This window comes from Mixophyes fleayi, chromosome 1, assembly GCF_038048845.1.
Source record: "Mixophyes fleayi isolate aMixFle1 chromosome 1, aMixFle1.hap1, whole genome shotgun sequence".
NCBI lineage: Eukaryota > Metazoa > Chordata > Amphibia > Anura > Limnodynastidae > Mixophyes > Mixophyes fleayi.
Window position 1 is genome coordinate 32,298,464 of NC_134402.1, and position 22,123 is coordinate 32,320,586.

The following is a 22,123-nucleotide window of genomic DNA, read 5'->3' on the forward strand; positions in this document are numbered from 1 at the left end:
ACATCCTATGTACACCATTAAATGTTACTTGTCTAACACAGGAGCAGGTGCACTTACATCTAAACAGATTAAGACAAATAAAGCAGCTGGCCCAGATGACATCCACCCATGTGTACTAAAGGAACTAAGATTAGTAAACAAAATACCTCTTCAGTTCAATATCACAAAAGTGGTGTAAAACAGATATGAAAAAAAGAATGTCCAAACCAGGACAATTGTAGACCTCTTAATCTGATTTCAGTCATTGTTAAAATATTTTGAAGATCATAAAGTGGGGAAACATTTTTGTATACCACTTTAAAATGGCTGCAAAAGGGGAGTGTGAGCAGGAGGAGCAATGTCCGTGACTGCGACTTTTCATTGGTCTTCCTCTTCTCACCCCCTTCCAAAACGGAGCATGTAAAAGTATGCACATGGGTAGACAACTGGATGAAGGACAGAAGATAAAGTATGGAATATATTCACCCTGGACTAAAGTTATTACATACTTGCCAACTTTCTAAATTTGGCTTCAGGTAGCCTGCCGAGTAATGTGGACGTCATTTTGGACCCGCCCCCGTGACGTAATGACGCAAACGCGTCATTTTACACCAGGGGGCGGGGCCAAACGCAGCGATTCCCAGAGAATCGCTGCATTTTGGACCTAATTTTGCCCACTTGACTAGGAAGTGGGCAGATCCGGGAGACACTCTCCCGGGAGTCCGTGAGACTCTCGCAATATGCGGGAGTCTCCCGTACATTCCGGGAGAGTTGGCAAGCATGAGTTATTAGTGGTGTACCGCTGGCAGAGATTACGTTACCACATGTACAGCCATCACCTCTAGATTCAATGAAGGTCTGTGTACCTTAGAAGATAACTCTACTGTTGATGCTAAATGTGATTCCACAGCTACGAAATCTCGGGGGTGTACTTACTTACTCACATCGATCTTCTTCTGTTATCGCTATCCTGGGATTTATTGCAGCGATCCTTGTTAAATAGCCATTGCCAGAGAATTTAAACGTGCCTGGTGACCCCTTGATGTATAGAGCAAAGCTTTTCACCCGTAAATAGAAAGACCCCTTATTGAGAAGAAGAATTCCAGTGGGAGGAAAACAAGGGTCATTTAAATTTTGTTTTATATATTGTAAGCAAGCTGCTCAAAATTAGAGAAAAACCCCTTAGCCGTACTGCTCTAAGCACCACCAAGTTCCCTACTTGGATGATAAACAAAAGAGTAGCATAAAAAAATAAAGAAATTACCATTCACATACAATCTAAGATAAATGATGAAATGTGTAGGACTGCAATCCAAACAACATTATGCTTCGTCAAATAAAATAGTTTCCAACAGAGCAAACAGCCTGCCACTCATTCTGTACAGATGTTTATATGCTAAATACATGCTTGTTTTGAAAACTTTCCTACTGAACAGCAACTGAGAAATAATTAACAATACATTACATTAGAACAATACATTAGCACTATATATACCACTAGATTTTACAAGAAGTAAATGCCTCTCTGCCGATACTTTCAACTATAACCTCGAGGGACATAAATCACAAGGAACTGAATATTTACATTACTTTTCAGGAACATTTCTGCTTACACTGCACATTCTGACTCAATTCAGTGATCAGGAGGTAAGATGAATTACACAAATCTGGCAAAATGATTACCATGTGTAAACACGAGACTCTTAAAGGCACAATAACACCTAGGTGTAAAAAACAGTTCATACGCCTCGGAATGTTATGGTTTGTAGAGTAAAATATCGTTAGTGCAAGTGTCCAAAGACAAGTTATGAAAGTTTCCTCTTTCTAATCCAACACATAGAAAACTCGCTTTGTACAGCAGAAATCTAGTTCATCAAAAGTTTAGTACAGACTATTCAAAGCCTGTAACACAAAAAGTCAAATGTACTATCTTACCCCGTTCATCTGGGAGGGGAACAGATAGATGGTGTGCTTCGGTGATGGACACCCTGATTTGGCCCTCTAACCTTCAGAAGGGACGAATGTTAAACAGTACCTCCCAACTGTCCCGATTTCAGCGGGGACAGTCCCAATTTCAGCCGGGATAGTCCCGATTTCAGCCGGGACAGTCCCGATTTCAGCCGGGGCAGTCCCGATTTCAGCCGGGGCAGTCCTGATTTTAGGGCTCTGTCCCGTCTGGAGACATGTTTGTCCTGCGGGTGGGAATATTGGGGAAAGGGAGCTCTGTAATGAGCAGCCTAGCGGTTTACAGCTTTTCCTACCTCCCCTCACCACTTGCTGGGGGAATCTATGAAAACTACCGCCACTGAGAGGGTGCGACACCTTTTGAACAGGACTCACTCCACAGAAGCTAGTGGGTGCACAGACATGTCGGGACCCTCTCCATCTTTTGGGGCCTGACCACACAGTGTTTTGCCCCTGCCAGTCTGAGCATATCGTGTGCTGGCCTTGGTTGTCCCTCTGCCAATCAAAGCTTGGTTTTGAGAGATAGTAAGCAAATCGGCAGTCACACATCCCTAAGTTTGCACATACCCAGTACAGAGGAATATATATATATATATATATATATATATATATATATATATATATATAAACAAAATTGGCAGCCACACTAACTTGCATAGCTATGGAAAATGTTAAATTATTAATTATACAAGTAATTATTTTGGACACTTCTCCCCTATTGCACCTCTTTCCTAAAATTACATAATTTCACTGTGATAATTTAGCACATATTTGCTAAATTTATACTATTCATTTAAACTCAGAAGGATGGTAATCAGCAAGTAGATACTGAAATACAACAAACACATGATTTTACTGATGAATAAAAGTCTCCACAGACCATTGGGGCTGTGACCTAAACTCCCCTAGTATGTGAGGTTTTCAAACAATTGAAAAATCTTTTCTTGGATCAATCCTCTATAAATGCTCTCATAAATCATAACTTGCATGCAGACAAGAACGATATTTTGGCTACAAAATGAAAAAGGACTGGTTTCGGTGCATAATCTATACGACAGACTATCATGTGGGTCCGAGCATGGAGGCCCCTGATCTGTACAATGGTAAACATATAGGTTTTATCTAATGCAATGGTACTGTGGTACTGTAATGAGGGAAAATAGTAAAAAAAAACTGCCGATATCTAACCGGGACATAATCCAGAGACTCACATATTAACCCTTTATAGAATCCAAATGGTTTATAAACTTAAGTTCCCATGATCCTCAGCATGTTTGCCATCACTATATGAAGAAAGAAATGTACATAATGTCATACTTGCGAACTCTCCCTGAATGTCAGGAAGACTCCCTGAAATAGGGGTGATCTCCCTCACTCCCTGAAGTCTGGCATTCTCCCTGATGCTGAGCCAGTACAAGACGTGGTTGGCTTCGCCATCTGTGGCATGATGACACAGTTCAGAAATTGTGTCCTATGTCCATGTATTGATGCCTATGGAGGTGGCCATTTTCATGGAGACCAAGATCTAATCAAAGACTGACAGGTAAGAACATGACTTCCGTAATGGAGACAGAAATGTAAAAGACACTTCAGTCTCTAGAGATTCATTAGCAGCTTTTCTTTAATGCATAGTTGCCTACTCTCCCGCAACAACCGGGAGACCTCCCGAGAGAGCAGATCAACCTCCTGGTTCTCGTCCCCGCAATAGATAATTGGCGGGGCTTAATGACACAAATATTGTGTCATCTTAGCCCCACCCTCTGCTGTAATTGGCCAAAATTGTGACAATCATTTAGGGAGGAACGAGGAAAAGTTGGCAAGTATGCATAATGCCGGCTGAATGTGGACTATCTGATGAACAACTGATTAATATAATAGTTAGTTTTGTTCGGAACTTCAATAATGCTAAAGTGCTCCTAAGGAACTCTTCTTCATGAAATGATGTTTACACTGTATCCAGTATTTCTCCCTTTTATGAAAGCGCAATAAAAGGTAATCTGAAAATAGAATGCGATGACATCTGCTTACACGAGCCCTGTAAATCTACTGTGTCCATCATTACAACTAATTGGATGCATTTTGTATCTTGTTTTTTTATTCTTAGAAAAATGAATAAACTACTCAAGTTACATCTGTGTGAAATATCTTGAAATAAAAATGGAGATCATTAGTGACTACCAGTGCCGGCCTATGGATGTGAAAAGGACGAGACAGACAAGTGGATGTGGGAAAAAAATCCCCATTACATCAGTCCTGCTGGAAACTGAGAAAGCAAATTACACACTCAGCCATGCTACATACTATATAATTAGCTCAATGGTGCTGATGTCATTTGCATGCTTACAAAGCTAAAATGCCATTCACACTGTGATGTTACCATTGGTTACACTCGCTGCCAGTAAACACAGACAACAAAATCGTCTCTGACCAACTAGAATGCAGAACAAAATGATTTTTGACTTTATTTTATGAGAACTTGGTTTAGTTTCATGTTGTTGTTTTTTAAATCTTACCACACTGAGTTATCATTTACCAATACTAAAATGGTTATAACACTCACCATTGTTAGGTTAGATTAACGCCTGATCTGAACAGGAAAAACTTTGGTAGAAAAAAACTATGTTTTGTCATAAGGAAATAAAAAAATCTAATCAATGTCTACAAAATACACTCCAACATGCTTTTTTTAAATAATCAATCCCATGAAAAAAAAATCAGGTGTGGGGTTTATTTTTTGGGCTGCTTTTTTTGTTACATAAATCACAGTGGCAGGTTGCAAGAAGAATGTTGGTATCTACCATTTTTGATGTTTTGTTTTTTGTTTTTTAATGCTATGATTTATGATTCTGGACTACCATGACAACCACAGTGACATGACACACAATGCAATGAGAAGAGAGGTTCTGGCTATACTGTGACATCATCCTCCCCCCCACACCTCTGCTATCACATGATATACTGAGAGTCTGTGTCTGGCAGCCATTTGTGTTTGCCAACCAGCGAGCTTTTGAAAAGGAGACGATGATCTGGTTTTGGATAGTTAAGAAAAACAACTATCAGATACATGCTTAAACAGTACTTAACTTGCTATTTAAAGAAATAAAACCTTCTAGTTGAGACTGCAGCTTCAAAATAAGTGAATAATAGGGAAGTGCTTTATTGCAGTTAAAACTTTGCAGAAAAAGACAACTTCAATCTGAGGCCACATACAAACAATGGATTTTTAATATTATATTTCCTCAACGTTTTGCTTATAGGAAAGACGCTTGGCTTCTCGGTTACATCATTTATTCACAGCATACATCTTTTCCCTGATAATCTTTTTTCCCCCTATTGCTTAACAAGAGCCATAATGTATTTAGCTTGGCATTATTTCAAGTGTTTTCTGTCTGTCTATTGAAATAAAAAAAGACTCTGTGATACCATAAATATATAATTAGGCATAAATAAAAAGGAAGATTCTAAAAATAACAGAGAGACTAATAAAAAAAAAACACAAACGGCCATGTGTAATTTGCATCTTCCCAAGGAGTAAAATACAAAAGTGGCAAAGAAAAAATAATAAAACTGTCATTTTTATAATCCAGTTGCAACACTTATCTTTAACATGATCTGGGTGATAGTTTCACTCTAAATATAGCATCAATACCAAAAATAACAGCATACTTCACAAGTCTCCCTCCAAGATAACACCGTCAACATAATTACCAGGAGGAGAGCAGACATAACAGCTTGCTTTTCATTTGCTTTCATCATATGGATTTTGAGGTCCTCTGCTCCCTCTTTATTAAAGACTTGCCTTTCATTACATAGTCAAAGCCTCCCCTATCTAAATGAGTCAGCTCCAGACTGAAAACAATGGCCCTAACTGATGTGTGAATGTCTCCCATTCATTCCTAGCTCTGAATGACAATTCACAGCCTAAGAAATGCTTTATGTGAAAACTATTAAATTGCCAGCCCAAACACAAACAAGCAGAGTGACTAGGAATACAACCAGAAAGTGAGAGGTCTGTCTGGTAAACATGACCGGCATGCATAATCCTGCTGAAGACCTACTACTGTTCCCCAACTTATCCTACTCTTATCCTTTTACCAAATTACATTTCTTCCTACCATCCTTAGATGGACAACTCGGTCCTCCAGCACCAAAATCAGTCTCCTCTTCCAGTTCTGTTATGGCGCAGTCACCGCAGTGTAGTGGCTCCGGTCAGGTTAGAAAACGATTCCCCCCCACTAAAGTGCTACGTAGCTTTTAAAGAAGAGAACTTGTACTAGATTAGCAACTCCTTTAATGACCAGGGGCCTGATTCATTAAGGATCTTAACTTAAGAAACTTCTTATTTCAGTCTCCTGGACAAAACCATGTTACAATGCAAGGGGTGCAAACTAGTTTTCTGTTTTGCACATTAATTAAATACTGACTGTTTTGTCCTGTAGCACACAAATACTTGATAGCTTATTTGTACACTGAAATTTAAAGTTGATATTTGTGTGCTACATGAAAAAACAGTCAGTATTTAACTTATGTGCAAAACAGAATACTAATTTGCACCCCTTGCATTGAAACATGGTTTTGTCCATGAGACTGAAATAAGAAGTTTCTTAAGTTAAGATCCTTAATGAATCAGGCCCCAGAAGTGGATTTAACTCTTCTTGAAGGGATTACCAAAGCTATAATGTTTGAAAAGAATAGTTTACACTACACAGCTGCTAAAAGGAACACAGGTGCTTAGGGTGGAAGGGACAATCAGTGAAGTTTCATGGCTGTTTCTGTTTAAAAGTATAAGATATAGAAAATTATCAAATGCATCTGTAAAGTGGTATTTAAAAGGTATTGAAGTTAGACCAATGTGTATTGCCTGGTACCCCCAACTCCTGTATCATTTTGCAGCAGTATATCTAGGCAGATGGTACATCACTTGCACTAGAGGGTGCAAACTTGCACCCAGACAAGCCATGCTGCCATACAAGGGGTGCAGATGCAATTTACAATTGTGACCAAAGCAGTTGTATTTCCAACATATATACTGATTATGGCTTTGTATGTTTGTAAAATACCGTAAACCCCTGCTAATTTTTAATGGTATAAATTTATAGGACAATACTAGGATGCTCATTTAAAAGGACGTAATTGCACATTTGGCTAGGAAAGGTATTATCGGCCATTCCACTGGACCATGGAACATACATATGCTAATCCACGTACCCCTGTCTACCCCTGTGTATATTTCACTCGCACGTCCTACAGGACAAGGCCCCACAGGGTAAGACACCTTTGGAAACTGTCATACCAACTGTATAGCGCAGGGCTTACAGTCCCCAGTGTAAATCCTACAGTACACTTAAGATTTCATAGACCTGTCTCTTCCCTGCTTTGTGAGTAGCTATTGTCTTCTAGATAGTTTCATCAGCTTCATCATTGTCACTATGAGACGTGATGGACCCACACAGAATTACATTATACAACCCGTGGACTTAAATCTTTATCTGAACAGTGGGACATTCATTACACCGCATTTATCTACAAAACAGACAGCGTGTGTCATGTATTTCTTATACTGTATCTTCTCTCCTCTACCACACACATTACGTGGACAGTGTTTAAACATAGAAGCATCTGAGGGCAGAAAATAATCACTTCCACCACTTTTCTACCACATATGAATCTAAAATATATTTTAATCCAGACACAGAATCCTCCCCAGTTCCCAGGTGATTCTTTATAAAAGGCTCCTCAGCAGAATGTAACAGGAAATGAACTGAATGATCTGTTACATAGTATTTCTTTTGCCTTCAATGGAATTAACTGCTTAGCGAGTCACCATAATCCACAGTGCTGTATGATGGTTAACAGAGGGCAAAAAAACCCGGTATAATCTGTAAGCAGCGACATAACATGAACACGTAGACTGAGTGTTCCTCAACCTAAATAGCCATATTCCATTAACTGGGGTTAAAAAGATATCTTCTGTGTTTGAGAGAAAAAGTGAAAATGACTAATACATAAACCGCACTCTATAAAAGGAAGAAGATAAAACAGAAATAACTTTATTTGCTGTGACATCACTGGCCCCGCCCCTGTGTATGAATCCACCAATCCAGGATGTGCATTTCTACAGAGTAAGTCTGGCCAGCTGTCAGTCACCGTATGTCTGTAATGCACCTCCCTCCTAACGTGGCAACCTGTTGCAAAGGAGTGATTTTTGTATATTATTCAGGTCAATAACATATGTGGGTGTGTGTGTGTAAATATATATACACACACATATATATATATACACACACATATACACACACACACACACACACACACACACACACACACACACACACAGGCCTGATCCATTAAGGGATGCAAAGTTAAAGCAATTTGCGTTTTTTTTTAAAGTGGATGGACATGACACCATACTTGCCAACTCTCCCGGAATGTCCGGGAGACTCCCGCATTTCGCGAGAGTCTCCCGGACATTCCGGGAGAGTGTGGCAATCTCCCTGATCTGCCCACTTCCTAGTGAAGTGGGCAGAATTCGGTTCAAACACCGCGATTCACTCGGCCAAAATGATGCAATTTCGATGCCCTGCCCCCTGCACGCCCACGTCCCAGCCGGCATCTCCCGGAAGCCCAAAAACAAATGTTGGCAAGTATGCATGACACGCAAGAACATTTCCATTTGGATCTGGGTATAAGTACACTCTGGCTCTACGTTACTTGCCGTATGCAGACAGATAGAACAGACTGAAGAATCTGCACATGCACATGATACAGCCCTAACAGAACAGATGGGAAAAAAATATTAAATACATTAACACATGGTAATACTATAATCATTAATAAAAATGCATTAAAAAAATTACTTTTTTTAATCTTTTTTTTTTTTACATGAAATACATTTATTAGGATGTTCTTAATGTGTTCTGCACATAAAATGCATTTTTGCAGTTTGTCTTAATTGCAAACACATGCTCAGACATGCACACGTGACCGTCGTCACTATGAATCGGGACTTACACCTGCCCTGTAGTTGGAGGAAGTGATACTGCTAAACACCACGTACCTAAGAGATGGTCGCCCATGTGTGCACTCTCCCTCGCACGCCCTTACTATACATTGCCTACGTTGGTCTCCCCCTATCTCACCCCGATCCACCCCTCATTCGTCGTCGGAAGTGTCATTTGCGAGCAGACGTGAAGCCCATGCAGCTGCGTTCACTGGCGCAAGTCTCATTCTGGCTCATACGCAGAGTGATTTTACGCAAGATACGGCACGGAAATGGACTTCTGTTCCTGGATGGATCAGGCCAGGTGCCTTTCTTTTATAGTCTGCATTCATTTCAACAATGTACTATGTACAATGCCCAGCTGTCAGAACGTCTACAAGCAAAGCTCACATATGGCAGAAAACCGGTGTATTGTACTGCACATTGTACTATCGGGAAACAGAAAGTCAAAGTGCAACTGAAGTCCAAATTCTAAATTCACATGATAATTTCAAGGGAGTTTTTAATGCCGGTGAGTAGAGAATAAGTGGGGAATCCCACAGACTAATGGGCTGTGGGAGGAGTGGGGACATAAGGTAAGGGACTGGACACAAAGCTTAAAGCCCTTTCTAAATATTACATTCAGAGTATAAAGCAATCAGTAAACAAAGAATATAATGCCGCAAATGTTTTGTTTTGCAAAAAGAAATAAGTGAAGAACTGAATTCTTCCAGTTTACTTTTTATAACCTCTCTAGAGGTTAAACTAACCCTTGATAAACACATACAAATATAATTTTTTTCCAGCATATGTTTAAAAGGAGTTTCTTTAATTCATTGATCTATACACGTCCTCCTGTAACATTTAATAAATACATCGCTTTATCCTTCTGGTTTTCAGGCATGTCTTTATAGCATCCGAAAAACATGTTGTTTTATTTGTATTTCCTCCCAAAAAGCTGTTCTTTGGATACAGCTGTATGCAATGTAATGCAGAGCTGTGTGATATCCGGGGAAACAGCAATAAACAAGCACATAAGGAAGCCAGACCAATAAAGCAATGTTTTTAGTAAATACAGGATGGAAAGTGTAATATATTAAATTGACCTGAAGTTGGTAAACTCCTTTAACGTACCCGCCATAGCTAGCCCTAAAAGTTCATTATTAATAAATGAACTGTTTCAAATAATTTCTTAGAAGTGATCCCTGTAACTCCCAGAATGATTATTATATACAGAATGATTTGCTGATGTGAGATCTTCTGAACTAACACAACTGTAACAACCAGAAAACGTATTAAATCCACCTGGTAGAAATAAATGCCAGTCACTGTGTGCAGCCCTCCCACTGGAGTAAGGAGACTCGCATTTGGATGGAAGGCTTGATTTAAATGTTACCACAACAAAGAAGCAGAACAAAATGTCCCAGTTCATGTCACGCTGAATGACCTGAAACGCTGCCCAACTCATGAGGAGTGAGGGAAGGCAGTAATGTAATCTCTCCGGCTGCCTCCATGTAGTTATTTCTCTGCTACTCCAAAACAAGCATCTAGTGGGCCCGTCTCCTATACACAGCTGGGGGCAGCTATTCTGTGGGCTGAACCCATATTCTGTGCATCTATTCACAAGCTCCTAGTAAGGTCGTAGGCTGCAGACCCACGAAAAATGGTGGAATTACCGTGAGCGCGGCTGCTACAGTGCCCGGAGGTGATGGAGGCCTGATAATACCGGTGTTCCCCCCTCCAGGGCCCCGCACGGGACCTCCCTGGGGGCCCACACTCTTTTCAGAGCAGAACAGGGAACCCAGGATGGTACAGCAGTATTGCAGGATCACTATGAGCCCAATGAGTCAGAGTCCCTTCCCTGCTCTTGTATATTGGTTAAGCCCACAACACGGTGGCTCAGTGGTTACCACATCTGCCTTACAGCACTGGGGTCATGAGTTCAATTCCAGACCATGGTCTTATCTGTGTGGAGTTTGTGTGTTCTTCCTTTGTTTGCGTGGGTTTCCTCCGGGTGCTCTGGTTTCCCCCCACACTCCTAAAACATACTAATTGGCTGCTATCAAATTGACCCTAGTCTCTCTCTCCTCTGTCTGTGTGTGTGTGTGTTTGTTAGGGAATTTAGACTGTAAGCTCCAATGGGGCAGGGACTGATGTGAATGAGTTCTCTGTACAGCGCTGCGGAATTAGTGGCGCTATATAAATAAATGGTGATGATGATGATGAAAATCCAGCCCCGTGTTTATAATGCTTCCACTTTTCTGCTGGCTGCTCACTAAGTTTTCCTCACCAGGGCATCTACTTCTATGTCTTTAAAACTTTAAAACTACATCATAAAGATCTTCTTAAAGAACTGTTCATTGTAAAACAGTCTCCAGAGGAAACATGAATAGCTCGCCATCCGTCATTATTAATTAGACAGCAAAAACTCTGGAATGTGCTTTATTTCCAAGATTTAAAAAAACAAACAAAAACAACAAAACCCTATTTTGAAGATCTACATGCAGACGGAATATAAAAATGTGCTAGTGTTTAATTAAAGGGAAACCAGCTAAAGCAGCACTGTTGGTTGCAAATAGAGGACAATAATTAGGAACCCTATTGAGAAGGAGCTGGCTGCAATCCTGGGGATCAGCGAGGGCTTCAGAAGACGGGATCCGCAGTCATACCACGGGCTTGTTGTTACACTATAACAACAGTTCAAGAACCTGGCAGCAGTGATGGGTATGGCTGGCCACAAAGAAAGGGTAGATACAATGGTAAAAATGTAACACTTTATCCTTTCTCTCTGTAACATTTATTTATATAGCGCCAGCAAATTCCGTAGCGCTATATAATTGGGAACAAACACTGATAAGACAATACTGGGTAATACAGACAGACAGAGAGGTAAGAGAACCCTGCTCGCAAGCTTACAATCTATAGGACAATGGGAGTTTGAAAAACAAGGGCATGTGCTGCATCATATTGCACAATGGACCAGCTAGAATGCAAAGGTAAAAGTAGTATTGAGTGGGCTGTGTGTGTAGCAATGTTGGTCAGAGGGTTGTTGTCTTGTGTTAGCTGTGTAAAGGGTGGTAATAGAGTAACCTAGGTAAATTAAGATGGTGGTTGAGGAATATTATAAACTTGTCTGAAGAAGTGGGTTTTCACGCTTGAAGGTTTGTAGATTAGAGGAAAGTGTTACTGTGCGAGAGAGGGAATTCCACAAAGTGGGTGCAGCCTGAAAAATGTTCTGTAACCGGGAATGGGAGGATGTGATAGATTGTAAGCTTGCGAGCAGGGCCTTCTCACCACTTTGTCTGTTTTACCCAGTTTGTTTATTAGTTTACTGTGTTTGTCCCCAATTGTAAAACGCTACGGAATATGTTGTAGCTATATAAATAAATGATGATGATGTAAGGTTTTTATCACATATTACAAAGACCAGCACAGGACAGTGTTAGTACTGTTATTCTAAAATAATCGCAGAAGCCATCGATCCTAAAACTAGATGTGGGAAACCATTACATTCATAGCGCGCTGACACATTCTGTATAATTCAGTATATGAGATGCGTATAACAAGGCAGAGGTGATATGTGGTGGTAAATCGACCCACAATGACTTATACTCTTAGGGGATAGTGAGACATGAGAATGGGAAGGCTGCGGTTGTTACATAAACGTTGACCGTAATAATAAATAAGGGACTGGGTTTTGGATATAGCATTGTGGTTCTTTGGAGCAGGGATGCTTACAGGGGTAGTCTACTTTTGGACAAGTTGTCTACCGTTGTGAATTCTCCCTTACCCGCCAAGCACTGAATCATCATCATCATTTATTTATATAGCGCCACTGATTCCGCAGCGCTGTACAGAGAACTTCCTCAAATCAGCTGAATAACAAAACAAGGACATAGCAGTGCATCTACAGTCCACAGGTCTAAAATATATGGAAGTGCTTTACAGATAGAAGTAAGGTAAAAGGGGCCTCTTATGGGTGTGACCTCACCCACATAGTATACTTAGGGTGAATGGTCAATGAAGCAGTGGGTGAATACAACCCCTTTATATGTTTATACTCCAAGATCCCAAATTCCAGTTAAATATCCTGCATGTAGTACATGCACAGCGCACATGTGTCCTATGATTATTCCAGTATCTTACTTCACCAGCAACGTCTCTCCCATTAATATATCAGCACTGAGCGTTGACATTGACAAATAGTGTATTTATATAAATGGGAATAACAACCAAAAATGAGGCACCAGCAGTAGTTTTTTCTGTGCACTATCTGGATATAGACAGATAAGATAGACAGATGTGATATCTTATATGGATAGATTAGATAGATAAGTATACACACTATTGTATAGTTTCGATGTTTTTCCCATACATGGAGCACAACCCCTAATTTGTTGCGAAAACACTGGTCATGTTCAGGAGACCATAATGGATTTATTATGGTTATAAAATTAATCCATCTAACAAATAACATATAATTGACTGCAATTGTGCTATTACCGTGTTATTTTTCTTTGCTTTACTACATGAACCAGGCACCGTATGTTAATTCTTCTAATTACAACAATTACAGTCATCCAGCAGAGTTAATCTCTTACAAGGTACCTGTCATGTGGACACTGACAAAAACTATAGCACAGGAAAAAGGTGCTGCTGCTCATAGCAACCAGGTGTCTGCTTTCATTGTCCAAGTATAATAGTACAATCTGATTGGTTGCTATGATTGCTATGAGCTATACCACATGTTTCATGGTTACAGCTCCTAAGCTTATGGTGGCAAATACAGACGGTGGCTCGGATAATGTTACTTAGGGTTATCTACATGCTTTTGCCGATATTGTCCTATGCTCTTTTTATAGAGTTTGGGTGTGAGCACCCCGGACATATAATTCAAAAAAAGACAAAAACCTGCTAACAATGGACCAATGTAATCACAAATAAGAAATACAATAAAATTTAAACATTTTGGTTTTATGTGTCACTCCTCTGTAGCATATTGGAGGGTGACACTTTTCTAACAGAGCAAGCGACCACTTGACCGGCACAGAGAACGACCGACCACTTGGCCGGCACCGAGAGCGACCGACCACTTGGCCGGCACCGAGAGCGACCGACCACTTGGCCGGCACAGAGAGCGACCGACCACTTGGCCGGCACCGAGAGCGACCGACCACTTGGCCGGCACAGAGCGACCGACCGCTTGGCCGGCACAGAGAGCGACCAACCACTTGGCCGGCACCGAGAGCGACCGACCACTTGGCCGACACAGAGAGCGACCGACCACTTGGCCGGCACAGAGAGCGACCGACCACTTGGCCGGCACAGAGAGCGACCGACCACTTGGCCGGCACAGAGAGCGACCGACCACTTGGCCGGCACAGAGAGCGACCGACCACTTGGCCGGCACAGAGAGCGACCGACCACTTGGCCGTCACAGAGAGCGACCGACCACTTGGCCGGCACCGAGAGCGACCGACCACTTGGCCGACACAGAGAGCGACCGACCACTTGGCCGGCACAGAGCGACCGACCACTTGGCCGGCACAGAGAGCGACCGACCACTTGGCCGGCACAGAGAGCGACCGACCACTTGGCCGGCACAGAGAGCGACCGACCACTTGGCCGGCACAAAGAGAGACCGATCACTTGGCCGGCACAGAGCGACCGACCACTTGGCCGGCACAGTGAGCAACCGGCCACTTGCCAAACTTGCATGTTAAAAATTAACCGTGTGCATTAGTTGATTGAAACCGAAGGGCGGGGCCAGTGATGTCACAGCAGCTTGATGTAAACTTTTTCACCTGCATCGGTCTCCATCACTGTTCTAAAGATTTGAGAGGAGCTTTAGCTGTATGTAATGGAGGTAATAATTACAGAGTAGCAGTGAAATGTAAGGATAACACTAAACAATGTGAATTACCTTCACGGTTCACATGTGAAAATTTCTATTTTGGGGTTTAATGGTCCTTTAAAACCTGCATATAAGAAAATAATAAACGCAGAGAATTAAAATGCATCATTTGCAAGCTATTTAAGAGCCACCCACCACAAGATGCATCTGCAAAGAGGATTGTCCTAAGCACAATCAATAAGAGTACCAACATTGGGTAACTAACACATTTGGAAATAGAGGGCAAAACTTACTTGGAGGTTATCCCTGCTCCCCAAAAAGGATGGAAAGAGTGGAGGGGCGGTGTGAAATCCGTTTTGGACCCACGGTGTTCCTCGATTTGCACAAGAGCACATAGATGGCCACGTGGCAGCATTTGTGGCAAAATAAAAGTTTGTGCAGGCATTAATAAAGAATACCATCACGCCACCCAGAGTGATGGCATTCTTTACTAAACAGGGTAAATCCCGAGTCTTGCAGAGCAGAGCAAAAACAAAGATTTCATCTTGCGGAGCATGATTATTGAAGCGTGAAAAAGAACGGAGAAGACGCATTTTTAAGGGGCATTCCTTGCTGTACAGAGGGGCACACAAATATTTTCTCTCCACAAAATGACTTGAATTTTACTAGCCCGGAGCAGTGGTCTCATCCTAGAGTTTAATAGTATTAATTTTGATCCTCCAAATTGTATTTCATAACTCTCTCTCATATATATAAGCAAGAGAGAAAGAGAAAACTTACACTCAGTGGTACATATAAAGGTTATAGTTTAGAAGAGGAAAAAAATTATTTGGGAGGCCCACACAAATTTATGCACTGAGTATTTAAATGCTTAACCTAAAAGAATCAGCAAACGTAGCTTGTGTCTGCAAGTGCAACGCTCTCCACGTCTCAGGGCAGGGTGCTGCTATTGAGAAAGCGTGTACTTGTTGAGAAAGAGCACTCTGTGTGATAGCAATCATGTCTCTTTAATTCTCCCCTGCACGTACTCACAGCACTCTGGGTAGTAGCTGCAGAAAGCCTGAGCACTGGGGTCCTAGGCGGACTAGAAGATGATAGGATTCTTGTCCAAGTACAAATATAACTCTCCCTTATAGGCGTATTGTCTAACACTGCACATACAGAGTGATATTGGTCCATCTGTGGGCTGTGTAAATTTCTGCTGCAAACATTTGTATATTCTACTGAAATAAGTTGCAGAAACTCCGGACAGTAACATATTTTACGGAAAAAAAAGGGAGTAACTCAGCCAAAAAACAAAAACTTTTTCCATTCGAACACAAGACATGAAAAAACAGAAGCTTCCAATCAGAAGCATTCAATGTACACACATTACTGTATATACACAATAATTCATGTTGTGAACAAAAATTCTTGAACAAACTAAAGATATTTAATAAAGAAAATATTTCAGGATAAACAATTTTACAGGGACACTATCATGTATAACTTATATTTATGTTTCATCATCATCATCATCACCATTAACTTATATAGCGCCACTGATTCCGCAGCGCTGTACAGAGAACTCATTCACATCAGTCCCTGCCCCATTGGAGCGTTCAGTCTAAATTCCCTAACACACACAGACTATGGTCAATTTTTGATAGCAGCCAATTAACCTACTAGTATGTTTTTTTTTGGAGTGTGGGAGGAAACCGGCGCACCCGGAGGAAACCCACGCAAACACGGGGAGAACATACAAACTCCACACAGATAAGGCCATGCTTGGGAATTAAACTCATGACCCCAGCGCTGTGAGGCAGAAGTGCTAACCACTTAGCCACCGTGCTTAAGCTTGGATTTAAGGAGTGTATATTTAGTGTAGTGTAAATATAACATTATAATCATATAGGTCATAGCTAATTTGGGTGAATTACATTTTGGGTAAAATGTCTAGAATATGACTATTTTATTCCTACTACAGCTATTTGTTTCTGTTGCTTCTCTTTCTTGATCTCAAGGACCTGTCACTTTTCACTGTGCTGCAAACAATGGGCACTTTTTAGTCTATTTCTATTTACGTGGCAATTTGCCGAGTCTGTTCTAGTTCAAAGCAGCTGGTTTGGATGTTTCTGCACTGTACTGTTTGATACGTTGTGTGTGGATATTTCATAGTATAGAACTTTTTTTAAAAAAGGGTTGTTGTTAATGATAGTTTCCCTGTAAAGAAAATTCTACATTGTTACTGGAGATAATTGAAATAAATGTTCCTATAAGATATGGTAAAGCCATAGCTAGTATGTCTTGTAGCTTAATACACTGTCTGACTCTTTCCATGTCTTTTTTTTTACACTTTCAAAATGTTGCAAAATAGTAAGTACTTGTGTAATCAGTTAGCTGATACTATTGTCTGCAGCAGTGACGGGCAAACCAAAATACATCTTCCAATAGAGATGCACATTACCCTTAATGTCAAGAATAAAATAAACAACCAATAAACAGCATCGGCATCCCAATATCTCTCCTAAATATATCCTATATATATTTAGCATATCTCCTAAAATGAACTAACATACCCCTCACTTGCTCTAAAAAAGCCCCACATCCCCTGAGTACCCCACAAGCCGCAGGGTCTCGCATGTTATCCATACTCAGACCTCTCCACATGCCCCTAACACATCCCCAACATGTCCCACACACTTCCCTTAGAAGTCACTAACAGCACCCCCAAGAAGCCACTCACACCGGCCCCAACAGGCCACTCATACTAGCTCCAACAGGCCACTCACACCGCCCCAAGAGGCCACTCACACCGCCCTAAGAGGCCACTCACACCAACCCCAACAGGACACTCACACCTGTCTCAACAAGCCACACGCACCGCCCCCAACAAGCCGCTCACACCTGCCCTAAGAAGCCGCTCACACCGCCCCCAACAAGCCGCTCACACCTGCCCTAAGAAGCCGCTCACACCTGCCCCAACAAGCCACTCACACCTGCGCTAAGAAGCCGCTCACACCTGCCCCAACAAGCCGCTCACACCTGCCCCAACAAGCCACTCACACCTGCCCCAACAAGCCGCTCACACCTGCCCCCAACAAGCCGCTCACACCTGCCCCAACAAGCCGCTCACACCTGCCCCAACAAGCCGCTCACACCTGCCCCAACAAGCCACTCACACCTGCCCCAACAAGCCGCTCACAACTGCCCCAACAAGCCACTCACACCTGCCCCAACAAGCCGCTCACACCTGCCCCAACAAGCCGCTCACACCTGCCCCTACAAGCCGCTCACACCTGCCCCAACAAGCCACTCACACCTTCCCCAACAAGCCGCTCACACCTGCTCCAACAAGCTACTCACACCTGCCCCAACAAGCCGCTCACACCTGCCCCAACAAGCCGCTCACACCTGCCCCAACAAGCCAATCACACCTACCCCAACAAGCCACTCCCACAGAATGCATTGCACTAGCTCCTCTGATTGGATAAGCTGGGTGACCACCCTGCAGTGTGCAGAGCAGATCTCATGGCAGAATTTGGCTGCTCCCATCCAATCTTATTTATAAGAAAAGTCAGAACGGGGACAGAGAGCTGGGGGCCGCCTGTTGCCCACCACTGGTCTTCCTATACTGTAAGCTTACAAGCTCTTTGACTGTTAATGCTCAGTCTTGTTTTATTACAGTGTTTGTCCCCAATTGTACAGTGCTGCGGAGTAAGCTATGAATGATAATAATAATAATGTTAATAATAGCTCAGGATCACAGTAGCAGATACTTTAAATGCATTAGAGCAAGAAATATTACCAATTGAGACTCTTGTAGAGTAGCCGTGGACCTGCACAAATATAGTTCCCAAATCAATAATACAGTAAAGAGAACGTTCACACAATATCATAGTATAGAACACAAAACAGTGTAATGAAAACAGCTAAGACTATAATAGAGCAGACTGTAGCTACAGAGCACATTTACACAGCTGTGCGACACAACTACCTCTCACCACATGCACAGTCTGGACAATAAGGCTTTATATTGGAGTTCAATAACCAGGAGTTTCCTAACCTCTTGTCAAGTGAATCCTAGTGATTAGTGACCTCAGTCAGGGCAACTTAGGAAAGGTCAAACCTTGCTATGAGAATCTACTGCACAACCACAAATAACATACCAAATATAACACACACATTTTAACATCAACATCAACATTTATTTATATAGCGCCAGCAAATTCTGTAGCGCTTCACAATTGGTGACAAACACAGTAATAAACAATACTGGATAAAACAGATTGAGAGGTAAGAGGGCCCTGCTCACGTGCTTTAAAATATGTTATGTTTTATGTTAGTGTCAAGCTTCCAGTTCAGCCTTCCTACCTATTCTACTAGTAAGTGTATATCTATACTTGCAGATGTTTCTCTTTCCGATATGTTATTGTCTCTGCCTCTCATGTCAAACAGCGGCACCATTTTGAATATGTAATTGCTCTAGGTCCTCTGTCACCTTACAATATTTTAACCAAGAATTCCACAATCGGGCCTACAGGCAGGACTGGCAAGACGAATTTCAGGCCCCTGGCCTGTACCACAACTATTTGGGGCTTCTTCCACAACCACTGAGAGAGGCGTGTCCACACCAGGTTAGTGGCTCCTCCAACTACACAGGCAGGCCAGGGCCACTGCACTTTGTAAAAACACAAAACAGTATTCAAACTCCAAATATTCAATCTTTACTTTCATGTTTCCTATTATCAAGTTTTCAAGTGAATTCCGTGCAAGCTTAGGGCCCATCCAGGCCAGAATCCCCATCTCCAAATACTCACAGACATAAGCAAAATAAAATGCAAAACCTTTCATAGTGACAACGACAATTCTGTGCATCGCCTGAACAAACCTTATTCACTAATTGATACTTTGGGGACCATTTATCAAACTGCAGCGCTAAGGCCGTTTTTTTGTCAACGATAGAAAATCATTTATCTGATGTCAAGGGTTCTCTGATCCTACGTCCACCAGATTCTGTGGGCCCTTCTCTTTCTAGCTTAATCAAAATGTCTTAATACTCCTCCCAGTACATTGTGCAATGTTATTAGCTTTTATGTGCTCATGTGATGTTCTCTGTTATGTCAAACCACAGTCTTTGGTATACTCTGTATTGTCTGCTCCCAACTATGTACCCACTCCCGCCCCTCTCTGATTTATTGCTTTGCACCCCTTCCCCATAAAACGTTTCAATAAAAACCATTGATGATTAAAAAAAATAAAATAAAATAAAATAAAGAAAATTACTTATCATCTCAATGTATCAATAAAATATCGCCAGGACAGGTGAGAGATACTCATCTATCTTGGTGATACTGGTCATGAGCTGTTACGGCTTAATATATCGTTTCATCGGGCCAGTCTTAGGGAACCTGCGCATGCGTGACCCAGCTAGCCATTTTGCGCATGCGCAGTAGAACCGAAAGCCCAGGTTTAATACAAATTAAAAAAAAATAAAAATAAAAATATATACAAATATAAAAAAAATTAATATTTTAAAGATATTGGAGATGGAAAAAAAACTTTATGGAAATAATTAAGTATTTTTTTTCTGTTATCGCTATGGTGAGATGACGATAACAGAACAATGACTGCGACCGTACTTTTACCGCCACGTTCCTTGTTAAATCCTTTGTATGGGGCCACCGCAGGCGGTGACAGATAGGGTGAGGCCTTATCGCCATCAAAAAACACCCATTTTCGACCGCCATAGGGCTTTTCACCCTTTGATAAATAGACCCATAAATATTATTAAGGTAGCTCAATCAATTGCTGTAATTTTAAAAATGTTACCAAATTTTACACTGATTCATCGACCAAACAATTACTAAATTGCATGCAGTAAAACACACATACATAATGCAACTTGCTCAGGGGTAATGTAATAGAAATCTATTATACTACCCAGAGCCAGATAACAGAAGTTAGCGCGTTCGATCACTGCAACAGACCTGTCAGTTTTCCATGGTTTTACCGCTAACCTCTAGGGCTTGGTAGGACAACTGTTGTTCCAGTAACATCATATAACCATCAGTCATATCAAGGCTTAAACAAGTATTTATTAAAATGAAGTTTATCTATAAACCATATATGTCTACCCTTAGCTTTCTAAACTATTTGCAGCTGGAGGTATGAACCAATAACATGATGTATACATATATTACAACAGACAGAAGCACATAAAAAAACATTACATATCCAGTCAGCTGCTCTCAATAAGTCATTTCATGCATTTAATAACTATTAAGAAAGTCATAATTATCACGAGTAAGTACACGTAGGTGTGAACGTAAAACACAACTAAATGATGTTTTAAATTGTCTAAAAATGAAGTATATTAATAGCAAAGTCTTAAATTAGGAGCGAGCTATGAGAAATTCCTTAAAACCCTATTGACAATCACCTTTTTATGGCAGATTCCTACTGCTGTCAGCAAATAAAAACTATTTTTCTGTCTTAAGGCTGCGACATTTCTGTGCATGCAGTATAAACGCTACAGCTATGTCCTAGCGTGCATATGTCAGCATTTCAGCACTTGCTTTAGGGAGCACTTCAAGAAATATAAAATGTCACAGGACACTTAATACATATGATGCAAAAACACAAAACAAAAAGAAAAAAAACTAAATAAACACTTCCACTCCTAAGATACTGTTAAAAAATGTACAAAAAGGAGTGGAAGCAACGGGGTTAACAATATTGTACCTAAAAAATAAAAAAAACAACAACACCAACTGGAAATCCACTTTACATGTTGCACACACACAGGGTATGTTTCATTGCAAGCCTGTGTGTTCTAATTTAGGAAGATCTACATAAGGCTGTGTGAGCCGAGTTGAGCAAGGACATGTTATCTCTGAGGGATCAGTGAGAGAGTTCAGCAAGGACTGTGAACAAGCAGAATACAGCAGGACAGTGCATGGGTGTGATTAAGGACACTGTAGCGAAAGGACAATATATGTGAGGAATGCATGTGTGTGTGTATGAGAGATGAAGGGAGAGTACAGCAGGACTTGCATGCATGGTGTACGCGTGGCAGTGTTTATATGAGATCAAAACACAGCCAAGCCCAGGCAGGAAAAATGGCGACGTCCCCCAGCACCTCCCCCCCCATGCATTTCATAGGATCCGTGTGCTGTCTCAGTTGTCAGGGGATGTGGGGGGGGCTTCAGTAGTTACCTGTTATTCTGGGATTTTCTAGATAGTGAGGCTGCTTTGGTTTTCTTCAATGAATAATCGCTGTCGAAAGGTAAAACTGATGCATAGCCATGCTCTGCTTCTGCCACAAGAGAGAGAGAAAGAAAGACAGGAGGGGTATGTTTATTTTG

General features: G+C 41.4%; 1 protein-coding gene across 2 annotated transcripts in view; it reads right to left on the reverse strand.

Moving 5' to 3' along the window:
• Positions 1-22,123, reverse strand: part of MXD4 (MAX dimerization protein 4) — a 38,955-nt gene that overhangs the window by 15,586 nt on the left and 1,246 nt on the right. Inside the window, exon 2 of one of the 2 annotated variants that reach the window (XM_075194220.1) lies at positions 21,975-22,071. In XM_075194220.1, coding sequence (XP_075050321.1) covers positions 21,975-22,071 — 97 coding nt within the window. Of the gene's footprint in view, positions 1-21,974; positions 22,075-22,123 lie in introns of both variants that reach the window. The other variant, XM_075194219.1, reaches the window with a different exon arrangement.